Source organism: Phalangium opilio, unplaced genomic scaffold (genome assembly GCF_054372755.1).
Source record: "Phalangium opilio isolate 3A_F unplaced genomic scaffold, DU_Popi_V2 ptg001156l_1, whole genome shotgun sequence".
NCBI lineage: Eukaryota > Metazoa > Arthropoda > Arachnida > Opiliones > Phalangiidae > Phalangium > Phalangium opilio.
The window spans coordinates 123,975-151,779 of NW_028324254.1; the positions used below are offsets into that span (position 1 = coordinate 123,975).

Sequence of the window (27,805 nt, forward strand, 5' to 3'; positions counted from 1 at the left end):
TTGATGATGATGGTTTTTTTCTGCTGTTGGAGGTAAATTCATGCGGTACTTGATCAATTTACAAGCATAATTAGCCTTTCGCATAACGAGAGCTTTAGCTTTAAAAACAAACCGCCGGAAAGTCTCTGACGTCACGCAAACTAAGCCCCTCCCATCCCTGAATATGTAGTTTAACTAGTCAATGCAGATATATATTCATGTTAATAAATAAATTCATGGTCAAGCCTAAATTAAGAAACTGAAAAATAATAACTCGTTAAGCCTAAATTCAGAAACTGAAAAATAATAACTCGTTAAGCCCAAATTCCCAACTTTACAACTTATTCATTAAGCCTAAACTCCAAAATTGACAATATATTCATTAAACCTTAATTCCCAACTTGACAACATATTCATTAAGCCTAAATTCCCAACTTGACAACATATTCATTAAGCCTAAATTCCCAACTTGACAACATATTCATTAAACCTAATTATAATGCCAAACTTTGAATAGACAAAAAATAAGTCAATTTCGAAAACTTACTAATTAAGCCTAATTACAAACTTCGAAGACTCGGGTAGACTAAGCCTACTTCAAATATTCGTATATTTCTCAAAAAACACAGCAGTCTTAGTCATAAAACCAAGGTAACCTTTAAGGTAGGTAGCCCATTAATTATTATTATTTAAATCCCAAATTTATCTCGGAAAGCCAGGGGAATTATAGGAGCATTTTGTCACGTTTCAAAATAATTCTAGGGTTATAGTTAGGCCTAATATTCACTGTCAGACACCTTCCAGCTAAACAAAGTAACAGAAATAATGGGATGTTAATATTTCCAGTCGTTAAGCACGTCTGTGGGATTTTCAGAGTTTGTCTTTTGGAATGAAATTTCAATTAGACGAGGAAAATACTTAAGGCTCTGTTTAATTTCTTTTTTTTCCCCCGCTTCACCCTAAGGACGTTTCTGGGGTTGTCGTATATTACCCCATTACAGTATGTAAGAAAGATAAAAACTAAGGCTTAGCTGGAAAAGAAATATTCAGCCCCATTTAATTTTGAATACAACTAAAAATAAATGGTTGGGGAAGGTTCAGCAATTTCAAACTTTAGTCTAGGCCCTAATTCTCCAAGGTTTAGTTTTTAAGCCTGAAAATAAATGTGTCACATAAAGTTTTCGAAACCAACATTTAGGCTTAGAGTTGTAATTAAATGGATGAAGAAATTCTAACATTTTTTTCGCAGACAATCATAAATTATATATGAAAAAAATTCATTAAAATTGCTGGAATACGAATAATGGTTCTTAAGCCTTAGTTTAAATTTAAATAATTGTAACAATAGAGGGTATCATCCTAAATTAAATTGGACTATTAAGACCAGGGGAGGAGCTTGTATCACATCCCTCTATTGACGTCATCCTGGTCTAAGCGTCGCGAGTTTACTTATGTACATCTCAAAGTGTCATCATTACACAGTTGAGATGGAGATATTTCAAATGTCGTTCTATTTTGAACATCAGCTGATTGAATATTCGGTAATTGCAAATTTGAAAATCCCCATTCCCGATAATGCCTTAAAACCAAACCCTGATTACAAGAACAGGTCGTCTAAGAAAACGCTATTGTTAGCAACGTTCCGTTGATGTTATTACAGCAGCAGAAATACAAAGGCTTAGCAAAATAAGAAGTGACCGTACCCTAAGGTCAAGGGTGAAAGTTTCTATTTTACTTCTCATTTGAAAGTCGGAAAACATTCCCTCAAAATAAAAAAAATATCGACCATGCGTAAAAGAAACAAAAAGTTTTATTTTATTCCAAGTTAGAAATAGATTAACTTCTAAAATTTGGAGAAAATGCGGCGAAAGTCAAGGGGGATTCTGGTGAAATATAGCTTTGGTTAACTTTACTTCTGCTAGAAAAAAAGATGGAAGGAGTTTTGCGAACAGAGTGAACTGAGTGACTTATCGTATAGCTCGCGGACTCAAGAAATAAATTTAGGCTTAACTATTCATTATTTTTCACTTTTCAGTTTTAAATTAAACAAAAGTTCAAAATATTGTCGCTTGATACGATTTTCTTTCAATTTGATATTTTCCAGGTTGTGAAAATGTTGGTGGTTGTCGTGGCTGTTTTTGCCATTTTCTGGTTGCCCTATCGTTTGCTCGTAGTCCACAACTCGTTAGCGGAAGAGCGCTACATGGAACTGTGGTATTTGATGTTCTGCAAGCGCCATCAACCCGATTCTGTACAACGCTATGTCGATCAAGTTTCGACGAGCTTTCAAACGGATGCTATCGTGCAATCGACATCGCCCTGGTCAAAGGAGCAGCCGAAACAGAACTCAAACTTTCTACACTAGCGTGGCTATACCAGCCGCTGGTTCCTCGCTGGGAGTCAATCACCAATTGTTTAATAACGGACACAAACAGATCGGTATATACTACTTCATTTATAATAAATTCCGTTAATAAGAACCTAATTATCGCGTATAAATCCTTTTCGGGAAAATATAATTTAAAGCTAAACATAACACGGGCGCCAGGGTCTTTTTTTTCTGCCAATAACAGCTTTACCCGAGAATGTCATTAAAAATGGTAGAAAACCTCTCTATCCCTAGCTTTTAATTAATTTCGCTCTTAAACAATAAGCGCCTGGTCTCCCGCGATGCTCATTAGTCACTCTTTAGGGCAACGACAAACATCTGGAGCTTACTTTTAATTTGAAAGAGAAAACTAGGCCTAGCTCTCGCGCTTAATTCCGAAAACGGAATTGCGGCATTCTTTTTCTTCAAAACCAACCGAGTCAAGATCAAAGAATATTTCGGAATTTTTAATTATCAATGGGCTGGTCGAATACAATAGGTTTTTGTAAAAGGACTTCAAGGAAAACATTAGATCCAGAATTTGTTCATTTTTACCAAGTAATATTGGTTGTGGTAAAAACAATTCCATGCCAGCAAAAGTGCATAGATATAAAAACACAAAGTAGCAATTCCCTGCCTTTGGCTGTAGACGACGTGTTAACTGAAAAGCAAATTACCCTCCTCTCAACCCCTTTTCACGAATTAACCAATAAGGGAAGAGTTTCTTGACGTCATAGGTTTATAGGAAGTAGTACATGATGCTGATGACCCAAACGTTAATTTTTGGTACTAGTCTTTGCTAGAATCTGCTATTTTTTAAGCCAATTCACGGCTTGTTCCCTGTGCCACCGTATGGAAGGTAAGCATACGCAAAGAGGGTTAGACACTATTCTGGGATAAAGGAGGGTCTTCTCCTATTACACGGCGCCAGAAAGTGTCAACGAAGAGTACTTTTTGTTTTTGTTCTATATACTTTTGATGCCCTCCATTGTTTGTCCCAACAAGCCCCCCCCCCCGAAAAAAAGGAAAAAAAAATTCATTAAAGTTAAGAAAATTGATGTTATTTTTTGACATATTTGGTTTAAGTTAGTTTTTCACCGAATTGTTTGAGGTTATTTAAATGTAAATTCACCTTTTCAAATTTTTTTTTTTACTGAAACAACAAGGACCGCATTTACCGTTGCCTTTTATGGCTGCTCAACTGCATTTATTTTCTTTTTCAGTTTTACTAGAAATATATATGGACATTTTCACAATCCCTAAAAAAAACATATTTTCTAAGAACAGACTTCTTTTCCGAGACTTTTTGAGAGAAAGTTCTTGACTTTTGCGCGTTTTTATACGATTATTAGGCCTAAAAAATGTTTGGCCTAATCTATTGTATAAAGTCAACTTGAAGAAAACAGTGACGCTATCCTATTTTAGAGTTGAATTCCAACTTTTTTCAAAACCTTTATTTGCTCTTTAAATCCCCAAATAAGTCTTATACTAGCCTATATTCCCAGGCAGTTATACTGTAGATAATTTAACGTTTAAACTTTATACGAAGTATATTTAAAGTTAAATGTATTGAACAGTAAAACAATATCGGCTTCTTTTTGTTCTATCTCAGGGTCGAGGAGCCGTAAGAAGCCAACAATTTTCCGGTGACTCCACCCCTTCACCGGTTCATCATACTGAACAAATTGATCTGACGTTATACGACACCAAAACTTCCAATCCTGAGGTATGATTCCTAGGCTTAGTTATAAGATATCTCTTTGATACGAGAGAAGACAGACAGACAACCAACAACCCCGATGGTTTCCAATATAACCTTTTTCTTTCAACCAAAAACACAAATATACGAGAACCGTGCGATGCGGTCATCTTTCTACCAACCCATTTATTTACTCTTGGAACAAACTATCTTCCTTTCGGGCGGGTTACTAGTTAGTATATTCCATTTCCAGTGTGTACGGGCGGCTATTTCCGCGGAAGTTACTGTACGTGATCCAAATCGGAAGTGGTGTTCGTGATAACGTGACTACTAAACCGTTTATACCGACGTTGCGTTACGTATCTCGAAAGCTCGATTTGTGATGGGTGTGTGTGTGTACGTCTTCAAGTCCGGTCAAAACTTTGTGATATTCACTGGTTCGATTATTTACTCGAACTAAATTCGACAGACGAGGACAAATTTGTACATTTTTGCTAGTGATTACGACGGGTAAAGGGCTTCAAAATTGAAATGATTTACGCCCAAATTGGATGCGACAAAAGTTACTCGGTGGTTTTGGATTTTATATCGTCACGGAGTCGAATAACTTGAAAGTTATTGAGTGGTTTTTGGTTTTTTTAATCGTCAAAAAAATGTCTTGTTTTTATTGTGATGAAGTAATTTGGTATTTGTCGTAAATTGAATAATAATCAATATTACTTCAAAGTTTAAATTCATGTTTCTTTTTTTTTTGATTGTTTTCTATTAATATATTTCTGTAAATTTTCGCTCTTAAGAATTATAACTCGCGCCTGTACCTATCGTAGAATGGAAAGTTTTCGGGGTTTTCTCTCCGACGCATCAACAGTAAGGAGCCCGAGCGACGAATTTTCCCGCTTGCAACCCACAAAGGGGTACGACCTCCCAGGTTTTTTGAAGAGAAAATTGGCGCCAGGGGAGAGAACCGAGAAGGCTTTCCAAGCTTAGTTATAATAGAAAAAAAAAAGCAGTCTTATGTTGAACATTGAAGCGATAGGAGCGATTTTTTTTACCTTCAATAAAATTATTTTGTTTTTTCATGTTTTAAAATCTTCGTTAATTTAAACCTAAATTAAACCCGCGATCAACCCTTTAGATTTTTCAGTAGTGAACAACCAGAATCACGTCATGGTACCGAAACAACGGGATTAATAAGAATTTAGGTTAGATTAATTAGGAAATTATTGCGAGAGAACGTTAAAATCTTCAAAGACACGAATTAATTAAGTCTACGAAGCGTGTTTTATCGACTCAAAATAAACGAGAACATGGATGATTCAGCAAGACTCGCCAGAAAGAGAGGATCTATAAGAAGTTCCATAACCAAGTTATGTAATGCCTTGGACAAAGCAACGAGTAGCGCGTCAGCGAATCCACTAACTAACCTGGAACTAACATCCTACAACCTGAAGTTGGTCGAAAAATTAAAGCAACTAAAGGCCATAGATGAGGAGATCCAAAACGAAATAACTGATGAAGAGGCGTATGATCAAGACACGGAAGAATGTGAAAAAATAGAAGACAAAGTTTTAGACTATCAAGCGATTTGTGCAGAAGCGATAGCCGAGAACAATAGAAACGCTTCTAGCTCTTCTTCGAGAATCGATTCACAGAACACTATCGTGACGCCAACAATCAGCAACACTAACCAGACTGGGAGCGGCAACAGTGCGATTCCACAGAACATTCCGACATTTCATTATCAAGCACAGCAGCCCAGAATTGCAGCAACCGTGAAATTGCCCAGAATAAATATTGAAAAATACTATGGTGAAATAAACAAGTGGCAAGAATTCTGGACTCAATATGAAGTAACGATTCACAAGAAAGACATGGACCCTGAAGACAAGTTAGTCTATTTAAAAAGTTATCTTGGAGGGACAGCATTAGCGAGTGTGTCAAGCCTAAATATGACTTACGGTGACGCAATAGAAAAACTGACTGATCGGTTCGGGAGAGTTGATTTACTCGTACAAGCTCACAGACAAAAATTACGGTCATTAGATCCGGTACATAAGTCGTCCGATGTAAAGGGTTTAAGAAAATTGCTCGATACACTCACAATAACGGTTAGTAGCCTACAAGCGTTGAACGTTGAGGACAACCCAAGCTACGGGACTTTCGTTATACCTATGATCACGGATTTACTTCCTGAAGATATTATTCTGAGTTTCACCAGAGAGAATAGAAGAATGAGAATCAACAGCATGGAAAGGTTGATAGAATTTCTCAGGGAAGAGGTCGAAAGTCGCGAACAATGCGCGAAATTGAAGAGAGTACCTATGAGTCAAGAAAAAGAGCATAAGAAACCGAGAGAATACTCAAATCACCGATCAAAACAAGATTCATCGACCTTCTCAGTCACGGCAGTAGCGAACCCCTCTAAGGAAGAAGAAAAATCCTGCATTTTCTGCAAGGAAGCTCATTAATTCGAGACGTGTAAAAAGCCGCTCACGGCTAACGAAAGAAAAGAATTTATGAGGGATTTCGGGTATTGTTTTGTCTGTCTTGGTAAAGGACACATTGCAAGGTTTTGCCACAGAAAGGGGGTGAAATGTAAATTCTGTGATAGGCGTCATAGCCACGTGGTATGCGAAAAACAGTACCCACCAGGCGGAAGCGTAGAGCCGAGAACAGAAGAAACGGGAAATGAAAATACCAACGTTTCCTTAGCGATAGCAGACACAGGCGAAATTGATGAAAAACCCGTAATTTACCTGCAAACGGCTTGGGTAAAAGTATCTTACAATGGACGAGAGAAAACCGTGAGAGTCCTGATTGACCCAGCAAGTCAGAGAACGTACATCCTGGCAAAAATATCCAAGGAGTTAAACCTACCTGTGTTGGGTACGGAAAGTTTGGATATAAACTCGTTCCCAGGAATCGTAACCAAGGTCACGAGATCAAGAGTGAAGTTCACCATTGGAAGTACTTACGATTCAAACACGGTTATCTTAGAAGCAATAGAAACTCCAAAGATTGGAGGGAAAATACCCACCATGCCACGAGAAGAGATCGAGAGCTTAACACAAGGAAAGGAGTGGAAGATAGCTGACACGCCACCTAACGAGGAGGCTTCAGGCGACGAAGAAATATCTCTGCTCTTAGGAGCTGATTTTATCTGGAAAATCACCACAGGCGAAGTAGAGAAATTGTCCCCAAAACTCAAGGCCATTGAGACGATGTTTGGATGGACCTTTCTCGGCCCTTACGTGCGAAAGACAGAAAACAAGAGGGATACAAGCGTGTATAGCGTGAACGTGTTCTCCACGATAGCGACCCCTTGCGATCCACACGATACTGAAGAAAAATTAATTTCCCAGAACCTAAGAGCCTTGTGGAACCTCGAATCCCTAGGAATAATTGACAAGTCAGATGACGAAATCAACCTTGAAAAGGCCATCGACGATGAATTCGATCGAACCATAGAATTTGATGGAGAACGTTATGTTGTAAGACTTCCGTTTAAGGATAACGTAAAGCTAACCAGCGACAATGAAATGGTAGCAGAAAGAAGATTCTACGGTCAAATGAAGAAATTTCGCAAGAAACCTCAACTTTTCAAAGACTACGCGGACGTCATTGAGTCTCACGTGAACAATGGAATAGCAGAAGTAGTAAAAACGCCGGGTACCCCTGGACGTACGTTTTACCTGCCTCACAACGAAGTCGTGAAGGAGAACAGAACCACTACGCGAACACGTGTAGTATTCGACGGATCATCCCATCCTGTAAACGCCCCTTCACTGAACGACTGCCTACACGCCGGACACCCACTGAACGTCAACTTATTGGGCATACTGGTCCAGTTTAGAAAGAATGCCATAGCTTTCACCGCTGACATAGAGAAGGCGTTCTTACAAGTTAAGTTGGCAGAAGAAGATCGAGACGTCACGCGATTCTTTTGGGTCGAGGGAAGAGAAATAGACCCAAACAAAATGAAAGTCGTAGTCTTGAGAATGACTAGAGTCCTGTTTGGACTCAACGCAAGTCCATTCTTACTCGGAGCAACCATTCGCCACCACACAGAAGGATATAAAGACACGTTTCCAGGTGCTTACCGAATATTGAAAGAGTTCCTTTACGTAGATGACGTAGTCGGAGGAGGCAAGGATAACGAAGAAGCTCTACGTCTAGCAAACGACGCGAAAGAGGTCCTAAGAAAGGCTGGCATGAACCTAAGAAAATTCCAGTCTAACTCGGAATGGTTGAACCAAGAATTGGAATCTGAAATTGACGGTACTGAAAGGTTGGAAGACGTATCCTTCAAAGTATTGGGCATAGCTTGGAAGCCGAAGAGAGATATTTTTTACTTCGAAGTAGACAGCCTTATGGAATTCTTGAGAAAACAAAAGAACACAAAAAGATTTATTCTTCAAGCTTCATCAAGAATCTTTGATCCAGTCGGATTTTTGTCACCCTTTTTTATAACAGTAAAATGTTTGTTCCAAGAGCTTTGGGTGAGAGGCACAAACTGGGATCAAAGGATAGACGAAGATCTGGTCGAACAATGGGAAAGTTGGTGTATGGACCTTCCCAGACTCATGGAAATAGAAGTACCAAGGTACTATGGTCACGGTCAAACGTGTCAACTCCACTGTTTTACGGATGCGAGTCAAAAAGCGTACGGAACAGTGATTTACCTGAGATCTGAAAACGAAGGTCGAGTAAAGGTCGTTCTTTTGACCTCCAAGTCAAGAGTTGCGCCTCTCAAGGCACTCACAATACCCAAATTAGAATTAATGGCAGCAGTCCTCGGAACTAGATTGACAAAAACCATGGAGAAGAATTTCGTGGATGAGAAACCATCAAAACACTATTGGAGCGATTCCACTGTCACTCTTTCATGGATAAAGAGCAGCGCAAAAATTTGGAAACCTTTCGTAAACAATCGAGTTAGCGAAATTCATCAAAACACGGATCCAATTTTATGGAATCACGTGCCCGGAAAGTTAAATCCCGCCGATTTACTGACCAGGGGAATAAGCGCTTCCAAATTAAAAGAAAATGACACATGGTGGAATGGACCAGAGTTTCTATGGCAATCAGAGTCTGAATGGCCCAGTAAGAAAGAAGAGAGCTCTAAATTAACCCCAGAAGTTGAAGCTGAACGAAGAGCAAAGTATGAAGACTGCGCGGTTTACCTCGTCGCGAGTTCAAACCCCAAGATCGAACCTCTTTTGGAAATTGAGAAATATTCCAAGTACTCTAGAGTAGTAAGGATCGTGGCCTGGATGAAAAGATTTACATTCAATGCGAGAAACAAGCACCAAAAGAGACGGGGGGAGTTGAACACGCAAGAAATTCTCGAATCTGAAAATTATTGGATAAAAACCACCCAGAGGGATGCTTTTCCTTACGACATCGACGCGATGAAGGAGAAGAAAGATTTCAAGAAAGATTCACTGATCGCTGAATTAAAGCCATTCTTAGACCAGGAGGGTATTCTCCGCATGGGAGGAAGATTGGGATTTTCGGACCTCAAATTTGATGAAAAACACCCAATTATACTTCCCAGCCAAGGTCACTTCACACGGCTATTAATAAACAAGCATCACGAGGACGTTCTCCACATGGGAGTCAACGCTACGCTATCGAGTCTCCGTACACGTTTTTGGATTCCAAGAGGTCGACAAGTTGTCAAAAACGTGCTCTTTAGATGTTTAAAATGCGCGCGCGTGAAAGCTAAGGCTTTCGAATGTGAAACCGCGCCTCTACCGCCAATTCGCGTAAACGAAGGCGCGCCCTTTGAAAATACGGGAGTAGATTTTTGCGGACCGTTTTTGGTTAAAAATTACGTCGCGGAAAAGAAAGCATTCGTCGAATCAAAAAGCTATATCGCCTTGTTTACGTGCGCGACGACTCGAGCTGTCCACCTCGAAGTTGTATCAAATTTAAGCGCCAAGCATTTCATTATGGCTTTTAAGAGATTTGTGGCGCGTCGCGGAGTTTGTAGGATCATGATGTCAGACAATGCAAAAACATTCAAAAAGACTGAAAAAGAACTAAACAAACTATGGAAAACAGTAGTCACTCCAGAACTTATCCAGTAGTCTAGAGGATAAACGACAAATTTATATGGAATCATGCACTTTGTGAAGAAAGCATGAAACTTTGCACAATGATAAATAAGGGTATTCCTAATTAATTCGAGATTAGAGCCCACCTCTAACTCATCCGTGACATTTGTGACAAGCTTTCAAAAGTCCCCATAATGACATATATTTGAAATCTGAAATTTATGAAATTCCCCAAACTTCGATGCAGAGCGAAAGCCGCTTCGCCGGGACTGGCTAGAGGCATTTTCATAGGGGCCGTCTCTAAAGCGAAAACATACGCAATTTATGCAGCCTTAACGGATAGATATATTTTCTTAAAGCAATGGAATTATATAAAATATCGAGAATGTACAAAATTTTGATTTTTAATACTTAAAGGAGACAAATTTAAATGCATTTTAAGTAGCCCTCTTTCAATATTTTTCTTTTTCAATTATTTATTTTTTTTAAATTCTTTTTCACATCCGCCACATTTACAAAGTGCGGTGCAAGGTAAATTTGCTTTGACGCATTTGCACTTGCCATGACAACCTTTTAGGCACCCACATTTTATCATTTCGCGACAAGCTTCTGCGGCTGGTGGAATTGTCAACCATGTTGGTTGCCATTCTATGGTATTATCTGGTTGAACCAGTTTGGTCCACCCAAAGTCAGACGGGTCCGGTAGATCCGGCTGTTTTTCCAATGTCTGCCCAAAATGTGCCCACCCTGAAAAGCCACTCGAAGCACGTGTTGTAGCAACGCGTCTGCCGAAGGTGGTATGTTTTCAATGTCACGATTTTTTTGTGTGAATAAGGTTGTCTAGAGGATAAACGACAAATTTATATGGAATCATGCACTTTGTGAAGAAAGCATGAAACTTTGCACAATGATAAATAAGGGTATTCCTAATTAATTCGAGATTAGAGCCCACCTCTAACTCATCCGTGACATTTGTGACAAGCTTTCAAAAGTCCCCATAATGACATATATTTGAAATCTGAAATTTATGAAATTCCCCAAACTTCGATGCAGAGCGAAAGCCGCTTCGCCGGGACTGGCTAGAGGCATTTTCATAGGGGCCGTCTCTAAAGCGAAAACATACGCAATTTATGCAGCCTTAACGGATAGATATATTTTCTTAAAGCAATGGAATTATATAAAATATCGAGAATGTACAAAATTTTGATTTTTAATACTTAAAGGAGACAAATTTAAATGCATTTTAAGTAGCCCTCTTTCAATATTTTTCTTTTTCAATTATTTATTTTTTTTAAATTCTTTTTCACATCCGCCACATTTACAAAGTGCGGTGCAAGGTAAATTTGCTTTGACGCATTTGCACTTGCCATGACAACCTTTTAGGCACCCACATTTTATCATTTCGCGACAAGCTTCTGCGGCTGGTGGAATTGTCAACCATGTTGGTTGCCATTCTATGGTATTATCTGGTTGAACCAGTTTGGTCCACCCAAAGTCAGACGGGTCCGGTAGATCCGGCTGTTTTTCCAATGTCTGCCCAAAATGTGCCCACCCTGAAAAGCCACTCGAAGCACGTGTTGTAGCAACGCGTCTGCCGAAGGTGGTATGTTTTCAATGTCACGATTTTTTTGTGTGAATAAGGTTTTTCTTGCTTGGTTGACTTTTTCGTCAGAACTACACCGATCATACGTTAGTATCACAAATCTCCCTATAGTTGGAAAAATTTATTTAACGGCCGTTATAGAAGGCCTTCTAGATAAAGCGGGAGTTAGTTCTTTAAATACATTCCAAGTTGACCACGCGGTTTTCTTTCCTTTTCCGTTAAAATGTGAGGTGGTATCACATCCTGTGAGAGCGTGGATGGCATCGCCTCGCATTTGTCTTTTCCTATTTTGTAAGCGTAACGTGTTGCGTCTATGTAACGAACGCCAGTAATATGTGCCAGTGAGACGCTTAGAACCAAGACATCAGTATCCACGGTTCTAATCAAAATGGATCTATGTCCTTACTTCACGCCGTCCAAAACATGAAGGAGCATCCTCGTATCTGCTACCTCGTGAAAACAAGGAGAAATGTCTCCGAAATTGCCTTCAACAAAGCAAATTACGTTTTCACCATTTGTGACGAATATGGCTCCTGGAAACTGAGACGCGACAACCTTTTGACTTAAAAATGCAAACAATTCCTTCTTGTTTTCTTCGTGCCTTAGAAATTCTGGCCAATTGCGTGGCAAATCTTTTCTACCTTCAACCCTAACTCTCAATCCCTTACCACGCTCCCCTTTAAGGCTGCCATTCAGGTACACGTCAAAGACGACATCTACACGGCGAACGGAACCGATGAACTGGGAACGTATGTATTTTTAAAATATAGTTGCGTAATCAGAGAACGTTTTACCGTTGCCTGGTTTGATGATATAGACAATCACAGCACCATGGAGTACGATCAAATCAGATTCGAATGTTGTAGTGATATCGTCGTCGTCTGTCAACATATCTTCTAAGCAATGCGTTAGGTCAGACTTGGTACCGAAGCGTATGACACCATTATCCGACAATGAAGGTGGGCAAGGTTGGTTTTCGTGTCGAAAAAAAATCTTCTAGATCGCCCATACGGCCATAGTCTTGAAAATAAATTTCGATCATTCTTCATGGCCGCTATTTGAAGTTGGTTTTTGGAAATCGCGTGGTCAACTTGGAATGTATTTAAAGAACCAACTCCCGCTTTACAAGCCATATCTAGAAGGCCTTCTATAACGGCCGTTAAAAAAATTTTCCCAACTATAGGGAGATTTGTGATACTAACGTATGATCGGTGTAGTTCTGACGAAAAAGTCAACCAAGCAAGAAAAACCTTATTCACACAAAAAAATCGTGACATTGATAACATACCACCTTCGGCAGACGCGTTGCTACAACACGTGCTTCGAGTGGCTTTTCAGCGTGGGCACATTTGGGGCAGACATTGGAAAAACAGCCGGATCTACCGGACCCGTCTGACTTTGGGTGGACCAAACTGGTTCAACCAGATAATACCATAGAATGGCAACCAACATGGTTGACAATTGGTTGTCATGGCAAGTGCAAATGCGTCAAAGCAAATTTACCTTGCACCGCACTTTGTAAATGTGGCGGATGTGAAAAAGAATTAAAAAAAAAATAAATAATTGAAAAAGAAAAATATTGAAAGAGGGCTACTTAAAATGCATTTAAATTTGTCTCTTTTAAGTATTAAAAATCAAAATTTTGTACATTCCATTGCTTTAAGAAAATATATCTATCCGTTAAGGCTGCATAAATTGCGTATGTTTTCGCTTTAGAGACGGCCCCTATGGAAATGCCTCTAGCCAGTCCCGGCGAAGCGGCTTTCGCTCTGCATCGAAGTTTGGGGAATTTCATAAATTTCAGATTTCAAATATATATGTCATTATGGGGACTTTTGAAAGCTTGTCACAAATGTCACAGATGAGTTAGAGGTGGGCTCTAATCTCGAATTAATTAGGAATACCCTTATTTGTCATTGTGCAAAATTTCATGCTTTCTTCACAAAGTGCATGATTGTTTTGCTTATCCTATAGACTACAGTATTTCGGAGAGAAGAAGATAGACTGGAGATATATAGTCGATCGCGCTCCTTGGTGGGGTGGGATGTGGGAGAGAATGGTTGGAGTACTGAAGGGTTGTTTGAAAAAAGTTGTAGGTCGTGCCTTATTAACGTACGAGGAATTAGAAACCGTCGTCATAGAAGCAGAATCGGTTGTAAATTCACGACCTATTAGCTACATTTATAGCGATCAAAGCGAACCTTCAGCGCTCACACCATCCCATTTTCTTATTGGGAAAAGATTAGATACGCTACCCCCCAGAAAGTTCAAATTAGGAGAGTTGCAAATTGGCTATGGAGATTTAGAAAAAAGGTGGAAATACCGCCAAGAGTTGCTAAATAGGTTCTGGATCAGATGGAGAAAAGATTATCTCCTTGAATTAAGGTCTGCCCAGAAATCAGGGAAACTTGTAGCTAACTCTAGAGAACCCAAAGTGGGAGATGTTGTCATTCTAAAAGATGAGCGAATTCAACGTCATCTTTGGAAACTGTGTAGAATAACTAATTTACATGTAGGAAGGGATGGAATTGTTAGATCTGCCACGTTAAAAACTCATTTAGGCTCAGAGATAAAAAGACCACTGCACAGTGGCGGCGCAAGTCAAGTGGAGGCCCCAAGCGGTAACCATTTTGGGGCCCCCAAACTCGAGATATTAAAATTAAATAGTAGTTGTAAGAAGGAATTTATATAAGGCCTAAAATAGCGTCCGGTGCGCGCGTGATAGTCGACAATCCCCCTTAATGGGTGGGGGGAGGGGTTGGAAAAGGAGCCGGGACTTATTATTTTATCTTATACCGTTTTTTGGGTCGCCTGAGAGCGCTCCGAGATCGCTCCAAATTTACGTGTTACGTCATCGCTCTAGCTCGGAGGACCAAATGAAAGACCAAAGTTTTTTCAGAGCGGTTTTGTGACATCTTCAGGCGCTCCGTCTCTAGACTCGGAGCGGTTGGGATCAATCCGGGAGGAAACCGGGAGTGAGCGACTGGGTTATTGTAAGACGCGCCGCCGTCTCGGAACAGCTCGTTTTTACCCGAGGGGTCGGACGTTTGTCAAAATCCCGTACAGTTCGTTTGAAATATATTAAAATCTCTCTCGAAAATCTCGAAATCCCGAAATCTTACCCTTAAAATCTCAAAATCCCGAAATCTCACGTCAAAATCTCACGTGAAAATCTGAAAATCCCAAAATCCCTACCTCAAAATCTGAAAATCCCAAAATCCCTACCTCAAAATCTGAAAATCCCGAAATCCCTACCTTAAAATCTAAAAATCCCGAAATCTTCACCTAAAATCCCGAAATCCCACATTAGAATCTAGAAATCCCGAAATCTTAACGTAAAATCCCGAAATCTCACCGTAAAATATGAAAATCTGAAAACCCCTAGGCTTACAATACATGTTTTGCATCTATTGGGTAAAACCCTGCCTTCCATCTCGATTTTTGGCGCCTGCGCTATATAAGAGTACTGTATTACAAATTAGACTATTTTTGTCGATTTTTCTCCGGTATTCATTACGGTAAATTAAAACCAATTTATAGTCTAAAACCTAAACCTATTTTTCAAAATCTCGAAATATCCTTTGAACATTGGAAGTTATTAGTAACTGCAAAAATCCAAAATTTCATCAAAAATCCGAAAATCTCCTTCAAAATCTGAAAATCTCCTTCAAAATCTGAAAATCTCCTTCAAAATCTGAAAATCTCCTTCAAAATCTTAAAATCTCCTTCAAAATCTGAAAATCTCCTTCAAAATCTGAAAATCTTGTTCCAAATCCCGAAATCTCCTTCAAAATCTGGAAATCGCGTTCAAAATCTGAAAATCTCATTGAAAATCCCGAAATCTTAAAATCTTGGACTAGATTTCAAGATTTCTAAAATCTCAGTCAGAATCTCAAAATCTGGGGATAATCTCAAAATTTTGAAATCTCAAAATCCCGTACACTAAAATGCCGAACGTCCGACCCCTCATTTTTACCGCAAAGAAAAACGCTATGTTTTCCATCATCTAATTCTTTTACCTTTTCGTTAAGCCTTGGTTTGGTTTTGGAACTCGTGAAATCATAGGTACACTTGATTCGATTTAGAAACAATTACAGAACGAACTATTTTCACGTAGAGACACATATTCAAAATCCATCAAGTTATGTATGTTCAAAAACTTGTTCATGGCAATTAAAAGCAACCGTCGTAAAGTTTCAGCAAAGAGGAGAGAAAGACGGAGAGACAATCAGTATAGGCAGCCGTGATCCATGCGTGGTGAAAGCGGGGTAAATCTACGGTACACCGCGGCGCCTGAGCGCAGCTTTCTCGCGCATAGTTGTGGTAGGGGATGACAGAGATAAGGCGAGGAGGTCAATCCGAATCCCCCCATGTGCAAACGATGTGCGTCCTAAAACTAAACGTACCGAAAATTGTTTTTACTACCCCCTATTTTCCCATTTTTCGACGGATTTTATAAAACGCTTTTCTATCTCCCTCTCTCTCCTCTTTGGTTTCAGCCCCGCGGGCAGCCTCCATTTTCTGTTTTCTTTGCTCGAGGTTTGCTTTTTCTCTAGTCGAACTCGGAATCATTCGCGTCCGTATGGCCTATCCCCATGGGATCCAATGGGAAAGTGCAGAGCAATTACGGGCATGAAAGGCTTACTTGTCCACTGACACCGGCGTAAGAGTAGAAGCATAAAATCTCGCGACTTAGGTCTTCTTATATAAATCCCTTCTTGGTATAATACTGAAAGGGAAAATATTCGTCATTTATTTCCTTTTAAAACTATTAGTCTCTTCCATTTTTTACTTTGAAAAAAAATTGTTAATGGATGAAAATTAATTCTGCTCAACTCGGGGCCCCATGGCATCCCGGGGCCCCAAGCATTGGCATAGCATAGCATAGCAGAGCAGAGCATAGCATAGCATAGCATAGCATAGCATAGCATAGCAAAGCATAGCATAGCATAGCATAGCTTAGCATAGCATAGCATAGCATAGCATAGCATAGCTTAGCATAGCATAGCTTAGCATAGCATAGCATAGCATTAGCATAGCATAGCATAGCATAGCATAGCATAGCATAGCAAAGCATAGCATAGCATAGCATAGCATAGCATAGCATAGCATTAGCATAGCATTAGCATAGCATTAGCATAGCATTAGCATAGCATAGCATAGCCTAGCATAGCATAGCAAAGCATAGCATAGCATAGCATAGCATAGCATAGCATAGCATAGCATAGCATAGCATAGCATTAGCATAGCATAGCATTAGCATAGATTTAGCATAGAATTAGCATAGCATAGCATAGCATAGCATAGCATAGCATAGCATTAGCATAGCATAGCATAGCATAGCATAGCATAGCATAGCATAGCATAGCAGAGCAGAGCATAGCATAGCATAGCATAGCATAGCATAGCAGAGCAGAGCAGAGCAGAGCAGAGCATAGCATAGCATAGCATAGCATAGCATAGCATAGCATAGCATAGCATAGCATAGCATAGCATGCATAGCATAGCATAGCATAGCATAGCATAGCATAGCATAGCATAGCATAGCATTAGGATAGCATTAGCATAGCATAGCATAGCATAGCATAGCATAGCATAGCATTAGCATAGCATAGCATAGCATAGCATAGCATAGCATAGCATAGCATTAGCATAGCATAGCATTAGCATAGCATTAGCATAGCATTAGCATAGCATAGCATAGCATAGCATTAGCATAGCATAGCATAGCATAGCATAGCATAGCATAGCATAGCAGAGAATTAGCATAGCAAAGCATAGCATAGCATAGCATAGCATAGCATAGCATAGCATTAGCATAGCATTAGCATAGCATAGCATAGCATAGCATAAGCATAGCATAGCATAGCATAGCATTAGCATAGCATAGCATAGCATAGCATAGCATAGCATAGCATAGCATAGCATAGCATAGCATAGCATTAGCATAGCATAGCATAGCATAGCGTAGCATAGCATAGCATAGCATAGCATAGCATAGCATTAGCATAGCATAGCATTAGCATAGCATTAGCATTGCATTAGCATAGCATAGCATAGCATAGCATAGCATAGCATAGCATAGCATAGCATAGCATAGCATTAGCATAGCATAGCATAGCATAGCATAGCATAGCATAGCATAGCATAGCATTAGCATAGCATAGCATTAGCATAGCATAGCATAGCAGAGCAGAGCATAGCATAGCATAGCATAGCATAGCATAGCATAGCAGAGCAGAGCAGAGCATAGCATAGCATAGCATAGCATAGCATAGCATAGCATAGCATAGCATAGCATAGCATAGCATAGCATAGCAAAGCATAGCATAGCATAGCATAGCTTAGCATAGCATAGCATAGCATAGCATAGCATAGCATAGCATAGCTTAGCATAGCATAGCTTAGCATAGCATAGCACAGCATGCATAGCATAGCATAGCATAGCATAGCATAGCATAGCATAGCATAGCATAGCATAGCATAGCATAGCATAGCATAGCATAGCATATGAGCATAGCATAGCATAGCATAGCATAGCATAGCATAGCAGAGCAGAGCATAGCATAGCATAGCATAGCATAGCATAGCAGAGCAGAGCAGAGCATAGCATAGCATAGCATAACATAGCATAGCATAGCATAGCATAGCATAGCATAGCATAGCATAGCATAGCATAGCATGCATAGCATAGCATAGCATGCATAGCATAGCATAGCATAGCATAGCATAGCATTAGGATAGCATTAGCATAGCATAGCATAGCATAGCATAGCATTAGCATAGCATTAGCATAGCATTAGCATAGCATAGCATAGCCTAGCATAGCATAGCAAAGCATAGCATAGCATAGCATAGCATAGCATAGCATAGCATAGCATAGCATAGCATTAGCATAGCATAGCATTAGCATAGATTTAGCATAGAATTAGCATAGCATAGCATAGCATAGCATTAGCATAGCATAGCATAGCATAGCATAGCATAGCATAGCATAGCATAGCAGAGCAGAGCATAGCATAGCATAGCATAGCATAGCATAGCATAGCATAGCATAGCAGAGCAGAGCAGAGCAGAGCATAGCATAGCATAGCATAGCATAGCATGCATAGCATAGCATAGCATAGCATAGCATAGCATAGCATAGCATGCATAGCATAGCATAGCATGCATAGCATAGCATAGCATAGCATAGCATAGCATTAGGATAGCATTAGCATAGCATAGCATAGCATAGCATAGCATAGCATAGCATTAGCATAGCATAGCATAGCATAGCATAGCATAGCATAGCATTAGCATAGCATAGCATTAGCATAGCATAGCATAGCATAGCATAGCATAGCAGAGAATTAGCATAGCATAGCATAGCATAGCATAGCATAGCATAGCATTAGCATAGCATAGCATTAGCATAGCATTAGCATAGCATTAGCATAGCATAGCATAGCATAGCATTAGCATAGCATAGCATAGCATAGCATAGCATAGCATATAGCATAGCATTAGGATAGCATTAGCATAGCATAGCATAGCATAGCATAGCATAGCATAGCATTAGGATAGCATTAGCATAGCATAGCATAGGATAGCATAGCATTAGCATAGCATAGCATAGCATAGCATTAGCATAGCATTAGCATAGCATTAGCATAGCATAGCATAGCATAGCATTAGCATAGCATAGCATAGCATAGCATAGCATAGCATTAGCATAGCATAGCATAGCATTAGCATAGCATAGCATAGCATAGGATAGCATAGCATTAGCATAGCATAGCATAGCATAGCATTAGCATAGCATTAGCATAGCATTAGCATAGCATAGCATAGCATAGCATAGCATAGCATTAGCATAGCATAGCATAGCATAGCATAGCATAGCATAGCATTAGCATAGCATAGCATAGCATTAGGATAGCATTAGCATAGCATAGCATAGCATAGCATAGCATTAGGATAGCATTAGCATAGCATAGCATTAGCATAGCATAGCATAGCATAGCATTAGCATAGCATTAGCATAGCATTAGCATAGCATAGCATAGCATAGCATTAGCATAGCATAGCATAGCATAGCATTAGCATAGCATAGCATTAGCATAGCATAGCATAGCATAGCATAGCATAGCATAGCATAGCATTAGCATAGCATAGCATAGCATAGCGTAGCGTAGCGTAGCATAGCATAGCATAGCATAGCATTAGCATATCATAGCATTAGCATAGCATTAGCATTGCATTAGCATAGCATAGCATAGCATAGCATAGCATAGCATAGCATAGCATTAGCATAGCATAGCATAGCATAGCATAGCATAGCATAGCATAGCATAGCATTAGCATAGCATAGCATTAGCATAGCATAGCATAGCAGAGCAGAGCATAGCATAGCATAGCATAGCATAGCAGAGCAGAGCATAGCATAGCATAGCATAGCATAACATAGCATAGCATAGCATAGCATAGCAGAGCATAGCATAGCATAGCATAGCATAGCATAGCATAGCATAGCATAGCATAGCATAGCAGAGCAGAGCAGAGCAGAGCATAGCATAGCATAGCATAGCATAGCATAGCATAGCATAGCATAGCATAGCAAAGCATAGCATAGCATAGCATAGCTTAGCATAGCATAGCATAGCATAGCATAGCATAGCTTAGCATAGCATAGCTTAGCATAGCATAGCATAGCATAGCATAGCATAGCATAGCATTAGCATAGCATTAGCATAGCATTAGCATAGCATAGCATAGCATAGCATAGCATAGCATAGCATAGCAAAGCATAGCATAGCATAGCATAGCATAGCATAGCATAGCATAGCATAGCATAGCATTAGCATAGCATAGCATTAGCATAGAATTAGCATAGAATTAGCATAGCATAGCATAGCATAGCATAGCATTAGCATAGCATAGCATAGCATAGCATAGCATAGCATAGCATAGCATAGCATAGCATAGCATTAGCATAGCATAGCATTAGCATAGCATAGCATAGCATTAGCATAGCATAGCATAGCATAGCATAGCATAGCATAGCATTAGGATAGCATTAGCATAGCATAGCATTAGGATAGCATTAGCATAGCATAGCATAGCATTAGTATAGCTTAGCATAGCATAGCATTAGCATAGCATAGCATAGCATAGCATTAGCATAGCATAGCATTAGCATAGCATAGCATAGCATTAGCATAGCATAGCATAGCATTAGCATCGCATAGCATAGCATAGCATAGCATAGCATAGCATTAGGATAGCATTAGCATAGCATAGCATAGCATAGCATAGCATAGCATAGCATTAGGATAGCATTAGCATAGCATAGCATAGCATAGCTTAGCATAGCATAGCTTAGCATAGCATAGCATAGCATAGCATAGCATAGCATAGCATTAGCATAGCATTAGCATAGCATTAGCATAGCATAGCATAGCATAGCATAGCATAGCATAGCATAGCAAAGCATAGCATAGCATAGCATAGCATAGCATAGCATAGCATAGCATAGCATAGCATTAGCATAGCATAGCATTAGCATAGAATTAGCATAGAATTAGCATAGCATAGCATAGCATAGCATAGCATTAGCATAGCATAGCATAGCATAGCATAGCATAGCATAGAATAGCATAGCATAGCATTAGCATAGCATAGCATTAGCATAGCATAGCATAGCATTAGCATAGCATAGCATAGCATAGCATAGCATTAGGATAGCATTAGCATAGCATAGCATTAGGATAGCATTAGCATAGCATAGCATAGCATTAGTATAGCTTAGCATAGCATAGCATTAGCATAGCATAGCATAGCATAGCATTAGCATAGCATAGCATTAGCATAGCATAGCATAGCATTAGCATAGCATAGCATAGCATTAGCATCGCATAGCATAGCATAGCATAGCATAGCATAGCATTAGGATAGCATTAGCATAGCAGAGCATAGCATAGCATAGCATAGCATAGCATTAGGATAGCATTAGCATAGCATAGCATAGCATTAGCATTAGCATAGCATAGCATAGCATTAGCATAGCATAGCATAGCATAGCATTAGCATAGCATAGCATTAGCATAGCATTAGCATAGCATAGCATAGCATCGCATTAGCATAGCATAGCATAGCATAGCATAGCATAGCATAGCATAGCATATTATAGCATAGCATAGCATTAGCATAGCATAGCATAGCATAGCATAGCATAGCATAGCATAGCATAGCATAGCATAGCATAGCATAGCATAGCATAGCATATAGCATAGCATAGCATATAGCATAGCATATAGCATAGCATATAGCATAGCATATAGCATAGCATAGCATAGCATAGCATAGCATAGCATAGCATAGCAACGTTCCGTTGATGTTATTACAGCAGCAGAAATACAAAGGCTTAGCAAAATAAGAAGTACCCTAAGGTCAAGGGTGAAAGTTTCTATTTTCCTTCTCATTTGAAAGTCGGAAAACATTCCCTCAAAATAAAAAAAATATCGACCATGCGTAAAAGAAACAAAAAGTTTTATTTTATTCCAAGTTAGAAATAGATTAACTTCTAAAATTTGGAGAAAATGCGGCGAAAGTCAAGGGGGATTCTGGTGAAATATAGCTTTGGTTAACTTTACTTCTGCTAGAAAAAAAGATGGAAGGAGTTTTGCGAACAGAGTGAACTGAGTGACTTATCGTATAGCTCGCGGACTCAAGAAATAAATAAAAAAACTTTCCAAATACGACTTTGTCGAACAGGGAATTGGAAACTTCTGTAAATTTCTTTTACTCGCTCACATCCTTATTGAATTTCTTAAATATTTTCATGAATAATGATTCAATAACCTATACAGTAAGTACTTAAGTATTTGACGATGATTTAAAGTTGAATATTCTTTAAGAAAATTTTATAAATTCCTGATAACAGTTCTAAAAATATTTTTCTTGAAATTCCCTTATAAATATGATCATGAATACTTTCGGAACTTTACACGAATGTCACCCGAGACATTTGATGAACTGGCCAAGCTTTTGCATGGCTCATTAAAAAAAAAACCCTCATCTAGAGAGCCATTGTCCACTAAACATCGCCTCGCTATAACTTTGAGGTATGTACGCATTGTTTCTCCATTGAATATAAATATATTTTTTGTGCTATTTCTAAATTGTGTTACTTTTCCATTACTAAAAGTGGTTTTACTGTTTTAGGTATTTAGCAACAGGGGAAAGTCTTGCTAGCATTCCTTATGGCTTTCGTATAGGGAAAAGCACTGCACATGCAGTTATTACTGAGACATGTGATGCTCTTTGGGAGGTTTTACAACCTTTAGTTTTGAAAGTATGGTCTCTTATCTTTAAAAATCCATTTCTACTAGTAATTTTAAATGTAATAAAAAAATGTGGACGGAAGCTGCGTTCGAGTACAGCCGTCAATGGCAATATCCTAACTGTTGTGGGGCCGTTGACGGTAAACACATTACAATACAACAGCCACCAAATAGCGGATCCATGTTATTTAATTATAAAGTAGACGTTAATGGGTTCCACAAGTCGCTTGTCAAACCCTTTGCGCTTGCCAATCTGCATTTCCGTAAACGTCTGGAAAATCCCCCAGCATGGCGCGCGGTATCAAAATTTTACCCCAGGCAAGCGACTTGTGGATTTCTTTAAGAATGTTTATGTGAACTGCAAGATAGTAGATAGAAAGTATTACCTCTGGCCCACTGGCGTCAGACAGTGCCAGATGGCACCAATAAATATGGCGTCAATGAATCAGACATGACGTCCACCGCATTTTTTTTTTTTTTTTTTTTTTTTTTCTGGCGTCAATGAATCAAACATGGCGCCCACACCATTTTTCTTCTTATGACGCCAGTAAATCAAAAATTTTTCCCCCAATTTTGTTGTGACGTCAGTGAAACGTACATGACGTGTTCTACTATGGCGTCAGTGAATCAATCATGGCGTCAATGTTAGGCTTAAGCGTCATATTCGACAACGTGGAAAATAACCCTTGTCTTACACGTGGTTTAAACGTCGTGTACACTATAAGAACGTGATTGGTCTAAAAAGTGCGCCATGTTTACATGGTCTGAAGGTCACGTGACATTAAAGTATAAAAGAAGAGGACGGTTTAAAGATAAGGCATTCCTTCCTTGAAGTACCGATCCAGATCCGAAAATGTAAGTATAATTTCTCATAAAATTTTAGTGTTATAATCTTGGTCCGCATCCCATTAGATGTGATTACCATATTTAATGTGAATATTTAGGGACAACTCCAACGTGTTCGAGATTTCCTCAACTAAGTCAGTTAGTGTAACGTCGGACTGTAGGATTAGACTAGGAATGACCGATGGCTCAACTGGGATCGTATTAAGCGAGGAGGAATATATGCAACTTTACGGGATGAAGGACACCATAAACGGATTTTTCGGGAAGGACGACGCTCAACCCACCACGTGCTTTTTCGAGGGATCGATGGACAAGCGAATTCAACTCGTAACTTATCAGGATAGGAAGATGTTAAATATCCGTCAAGTGATCCAGGGGCAGGGAGCGAACTACGGAATCCAATACCCAACTAGGAATGGATTTGCCATAGGACCATTCCTATGGGAGAAGTTGTTGGAAAAACACATTCAGGTGACGACATTCATTACCGAGGCGAAACGTGTGGAGAGTGCGATTAAGGGCATAGTAATACAGCAACTAACTGAGGGAATAAAGAATTCGTGCAACGGCTGCATTATCGACCATCCTTCACAATTACAGCACGATTGTATAATGATGGAATGGAGTGAACGTGTAGATGAACATTATTCTAATGCCGTGTCTAATTTAAATATCGAGATGATAGTTAATATTTTTAATAATTCCACTTTCTTAAGTTTTCAATTCTGCAAGCAAATGGTTTCTCTAAGTGTATGCAACTCTAAAAAATTCTTGTAATACATTGAATTTAAATAATAAATATTCAAATTTAATACTTTTTCATTAACCTTAATATAAGCATATTTCAAATTTTAGGAGTGATTCAAATTTAATACTATTTAACTGAATATATAGGCATATTTCAAATTTTAAGAGTTATTTCAATTTAATACTTCTATATATAAACTTTAGAAATTATTTCAACTTAAACCAATTTCTCTTTATTGATAGGCCTATTTCAAGGATAGGAAATGTAAATAACGAGGTCGGTGATCGGGAATAGAGAAACTCGAACGGTAAATAAACGGCCTATGTCAATAATTAGAAATCATGATAAGCGCTTGTATGAAACTCTAACACCGAGTGTCGACATGGGATAATAGTTGGGGTTGCAATGTTTGTTTAAGCTAGGAAACTTGTAAATAAATAAGCTCGATTGATACTTGGCGCGAATTTCGAAACATGACGCGGTGAGAGGCCTATTTCGCATTTTCAAGGATAGTAAATGCAAATAACGAGGTCGATGACCGGGAATAGAGAAACTCGGAAGGTAAATAAACGGCCTATGTCAATAATTAGAAATCATGATAAGCGCTTGTATGAAACTCTGGCACCGAGTGTCGACATGGTGTGATAGTTCGGGTTGCAATGTTTCTGTTCGGTGTTTCACTATTTCTGTTCAGTGTTTCACTATTTCTGTTCGGTGTTTCACTATTTCTGTTTAGTGTTTCACTATTTCTGTTCGGTGTTTCACTATATCTGTTCGGTGTTTCACTATATCTGTTCGGTGTTTCACCATTTATGTTCAGTGTTTCACCATTTCTGTTCAGTGTTTCACTATTTCTGTTCGGAGTTTCACTATTTCTGTTCGGTGTTTCACTATTTCTGTTCGGTGTTTCACTATTTCTGTTCAGTGTTTCACTATTTCTGTTCAGTGTTTCACTATTTCTGTTCGGTGTTTCACTATTTCTGTTTAGTGTTTCACTATTTCCGTTCGGTGTTTCACTATATCTGTTCGGTGTTTCACTATATCTGTTCGGTGTTTCACCATTTCTGTTCGGTGTTTCACCATTTCTGTTCGGTGTTTCACTATTTCTGTTCGGTGTTCCACTATTTCTGTTCAGAGTTTCATTATTCCTGTTCGGTGTTTCCCTATTTCTGTTCGGTGTTTCACTATTTCTGTTCAGTATTTCACTATTTCTGTCCAGTCTTTCACTCCTTCTGTTCAGAGTTTCACTATTTCTGTTCGGTGTTTCACTATTTATTTTCAGTGTTTCACTATTTCTGTTCAGAGTTTCACTATTTCTGTTCAGAGTTTCACTATTTCTGTTCGGTGTTTCATTATTTCTGTTCGGTGTTTCACTATTTCTGTTCAGTGTTTCACTATTTCTGTTCGGTGTTTCACTATTTCTGTTCGGTGTTTCACCATTTCTGTTCGGTGTTTCACCATTTCTGTTCGGTGTTTCACTCTTTCTGTTCAATGTTTCACTCTTTATGTTCCATGTTTCACTCTTTCCGCTCAATGTTTTACTCTTTCTGTTCAATGTTTCACTCTTTCCGCTCAATGTTTTACTCTTTCTGTTCAATGTTCCACTCTTTCTGTTCAATGTTTCACTCTTTCTGTTCAATGTTTCACTCTTTCTGTTCAATGTTTCACTCTTTCTGTTCAATGTTTCACTCTTTCTGTTCAATGCTTCACTCTTTCTGTTCAATGTTTCACTCTTTCTGTTCAATGTTTTACTCTTTCTGTTCAATGTTTCACTCTTTCTGTTCAATGTTTTACTCTTTCTGTTTAATGTTTTACTCTTTCTGTTCAATGTTTTACTCTTTCTGTTCGGTGTTTCACTATTTCTGTTTAGTGTTTCACCATTTCTGTTCGGTGTTTCACTATTTCTGTTCGGTGTTCCACTATTTCTGTTCGGTGTTTCACTATTTCTGTTCGGTGTTCCACTATTTCTGTTCGGTGTTTCACTATTTCTGTTCAGAGTTTCACTATTTCTGTTCAGAGTTTCACTATTTCTGTTCAGTGTTTCACTATTTATGTTCAGTGTTTCACTATTTCTGTTCCGAGTTTCACTATTTCTGTTCAGTGTTTCACTATTTCTGTTCAGTGTTTCATTATTTCTGTTCAGAGTTTCACTCTTTCTGTTCAAAGTTTCACTAATGCTGTTCAAAGTTTCACTCTTTCTGTGCAAAGTTTCAGTCTTTCAGTTCACTATTTATGTTCAAAGTTTCACTATTTATGTTCATAGTTTCACTATTTATGTTCATAGTTTCACTATTTATGTTCAAAGTTTCACTATTTATGTTCAAAGTTTCACTATTTATGTTCAAAGTTTCACTATTTATGTTCAAAGTTTCATTAGTTCAAAGTTTCACTATTTCTTTTCAAAGTTTCGCTATTTCTGTTCACCTAGAATATAAACGTCTTACTCTTAATCGGAATACATTAATTTATGATTTTAAATTTCTTTAGTATTGTGAGATTTAGAACTCTAGATAAATTCCTAATCCAACTGCAAAAGTTAATATGGAAAACGAATTTTCAAGGTGAAAGATACGTAATGTAAAACGGATGATTTCAAAGTTCAGACTAAATAACAGAAAATCAATGAAACACCATCTCCTCATTATCATTAATTTATGTTTTGATATTATTGCAGTTTGGTTTCTAATATGTTTATAGGTATTTACGTAACAGAAAACGTTTTCAAATGGTCGAATTGCGATTAAGTTTTCTTCACAAGAAACTAAAAAAGTGGTTGAAAGTGACATGAAGTGTCTATAATTCATTTTAAAGTATCGGCAAAACACTAAAAATTGGTTAAAGTTTCGCTAAATGTTTAGTAAACGTTCCGTTATTCGACTTAAATATAACCAATATTGTTAATATCTGACTATTATAAAACAGATAATGAAGTTGAATGACGAAAAAGAGGTCGAAAGTGTTGTTAATCTACTAAAATTCAGATGAAACTGACGTGAAATGAAAGCATTCGATTGAAAGCGAACTAATACGACTAAGAAAGTGGATCAAAGTTTTGTTAAAATACTAAAATGTGGTTCAAATCACATTCAAAGGAACTAAAAAGCAGTTGAACGTTCATGAAATGACAAAAGTACAATTGTAAGTAATGTGTTTAATATTTTTATAAATTTTACAAGGGT

General features: G+C 38.5%; 5 protein-coding genes across 9 annotated transcripts; 4 read left to right on the forward strand and 1 right to left on the reverse strand.

The window, feature by feature from the left end:
* Positions 1–1,210: 1,210 nt before the first annotated feature.
* On the forward strand, positions 1,211–6,514 carry LOC149587440 (uncharacterized). Of its 3 annotated transcripts, XM_089863265.1 has the most exons (4): positions 1,211–1,520; positions 2,084–2,418; positions 3,960–4,073; positions 4,300–6,514. In XM_089863265.1, the coding sequence occupies exon 4, from the start codon at positions 5,354–5,356 to the stop codon at positions 6,512–6,514; it is 1,161 nt and encodes a 386-aa protein (XP_089719391.1). In that variant the 5' UTR covers positions 1,211–1,520; positions 2,084–2,418; positions 3,960–4,073; positions 4,300–5,353. The 3 variants fall into 3 exon arrangements, with proteins under 3 accessions (XP_089719391.1, XP_089719389.1, XP_089719390.1); XM_089863263.1 differs by having other exon boundaries at positions 3,960–6,514; XM_089863264.1 differs by lacking the exon at positions 2,084–2,418 and having other exon boundaries at positions 3,960–6,514.
* Positions 6,515–6,562: 48 nt separating this feature from the next.
* Positions 6,563–10,138, forward strand: LOC149587441 (uncharacterized). The gene has a single exon (XM_089863277.1). It carries the CDS (start codon positions 6,563–6,565, stop codon positions 10,136–10,138), a length of 3,576 nt encoding a protein of 1,191 aa, XP_089719403.1.
* A 1,281-nt stretch (positions 10,139–11,419) lies between these two features.
* On the reverse strand, positions 11,420–12,895 carry LOC149587442 (uncharacterized). 3 transcript variants are annotated; one of them, XM_089863272.1, is made up of 3 exons: positions 12,503–12,893; positions 12,221–12,424; positions 11,420–12,154 (listed from the first exon to the last, which is right to left on the reverse strand). In XM_089863272.1, the coding sequence occupies exons 1-3, from the start codon at positions 12,597–12,599 to the stop codon at positions 12,111–12,113; spliced, it is 345 nt and encodes a 114-aa protein (XP_089719398.1). In that variant the 5' UTR covers positions 12,600–12,893; the 3' UTR covers positions 11,420–12,110. The 3 variants fall into 3 exon arrangements, 2 of the variants coding, with proteins under 2 accessions (XP_089719398.1, XP_089719397.1); XR_016380198.1 differs by having other exon boundaries at positions 11,420–12,449; positions 12,503–12,895; XM_089863271.1 differs by having other exon boundaries at positions 11,420–12,424; positions 12,503–12,888.
* A 251-nt stretch (positions 12,896–13,146) lies between these two features.
* Positions 13,147–14,400, forward strand: LOC149587443 (uncharacterized). The gene is made up of 2 exons (XM_089863278.1): positions 13,147–13,226; positions 13,683–14,400. Exons 1-2 carry the CDS (start codon positions 13,147–13,149, stop codon positions 14,398–14,400), a joined length of 798 nt encoding a protein of 265 aa, XP_089719404.1.
* Positions 14,401–23,518: 9,118 nt separating this feature from the next.
* On the forward strand, positions 23,519–24,695 carry LOC149587444 (uncharacterized). Its single transcript, XM_089863281.1, has 2 exons — positions 23,519–23,887; positions 23,977–24,695. Coding segments are annotated over exons 1-2 (681 nt in total). The 5' UTR covers positions 23,519–23,885; the 3' UTR covers positions 24,656–24,695.
* The last annotated feature ends 3,110 nt before the right edge of the window (positions 24,696–27,805 follow it).

Coding starts and splice junctions, on each gene's coding strand:
- LOC149587440 (XM_089863263.1), top strand. CDS start 5,354: ATGGATGATTCAGCAAGACTCGCCAGAAAGAGAGGATCTATAAGAAGT.
- LOC149587441 (XM_089863277.1), top strand. CDS start 6,563: ATGAGGGATTTCGGGTATTGTTTTGTCTGTCTTGGTAAAGGACACATT.
- LOC149587442 (XM_089863271.1), bottom strand. CDS start 12,599: ATGTTGACAGACGACGACGATATCACTACAACATTCGAATCTGATTTG. Junction 12,425..12,502: donor TATCATCAAACCAGGCAACG/GTAAAACGTTCT, acceptor TTCGCCGTGTAG/ATGTCGTCTTTGACGTGTAC.
- LOC149587443 (XM_089863278.1), top strand. CDS start 13,147: ATGGCAACCAACATGGTTGACAATTGGTTGTCATGGCAAGTGCAAATG. Junction 13,227..13,682: donor TTTACCTTGCACCGCACTTT/GTAAATGTGGCG, acceptor CTTATCCTATAG/ACTACAGTATTTCGGAGAGA.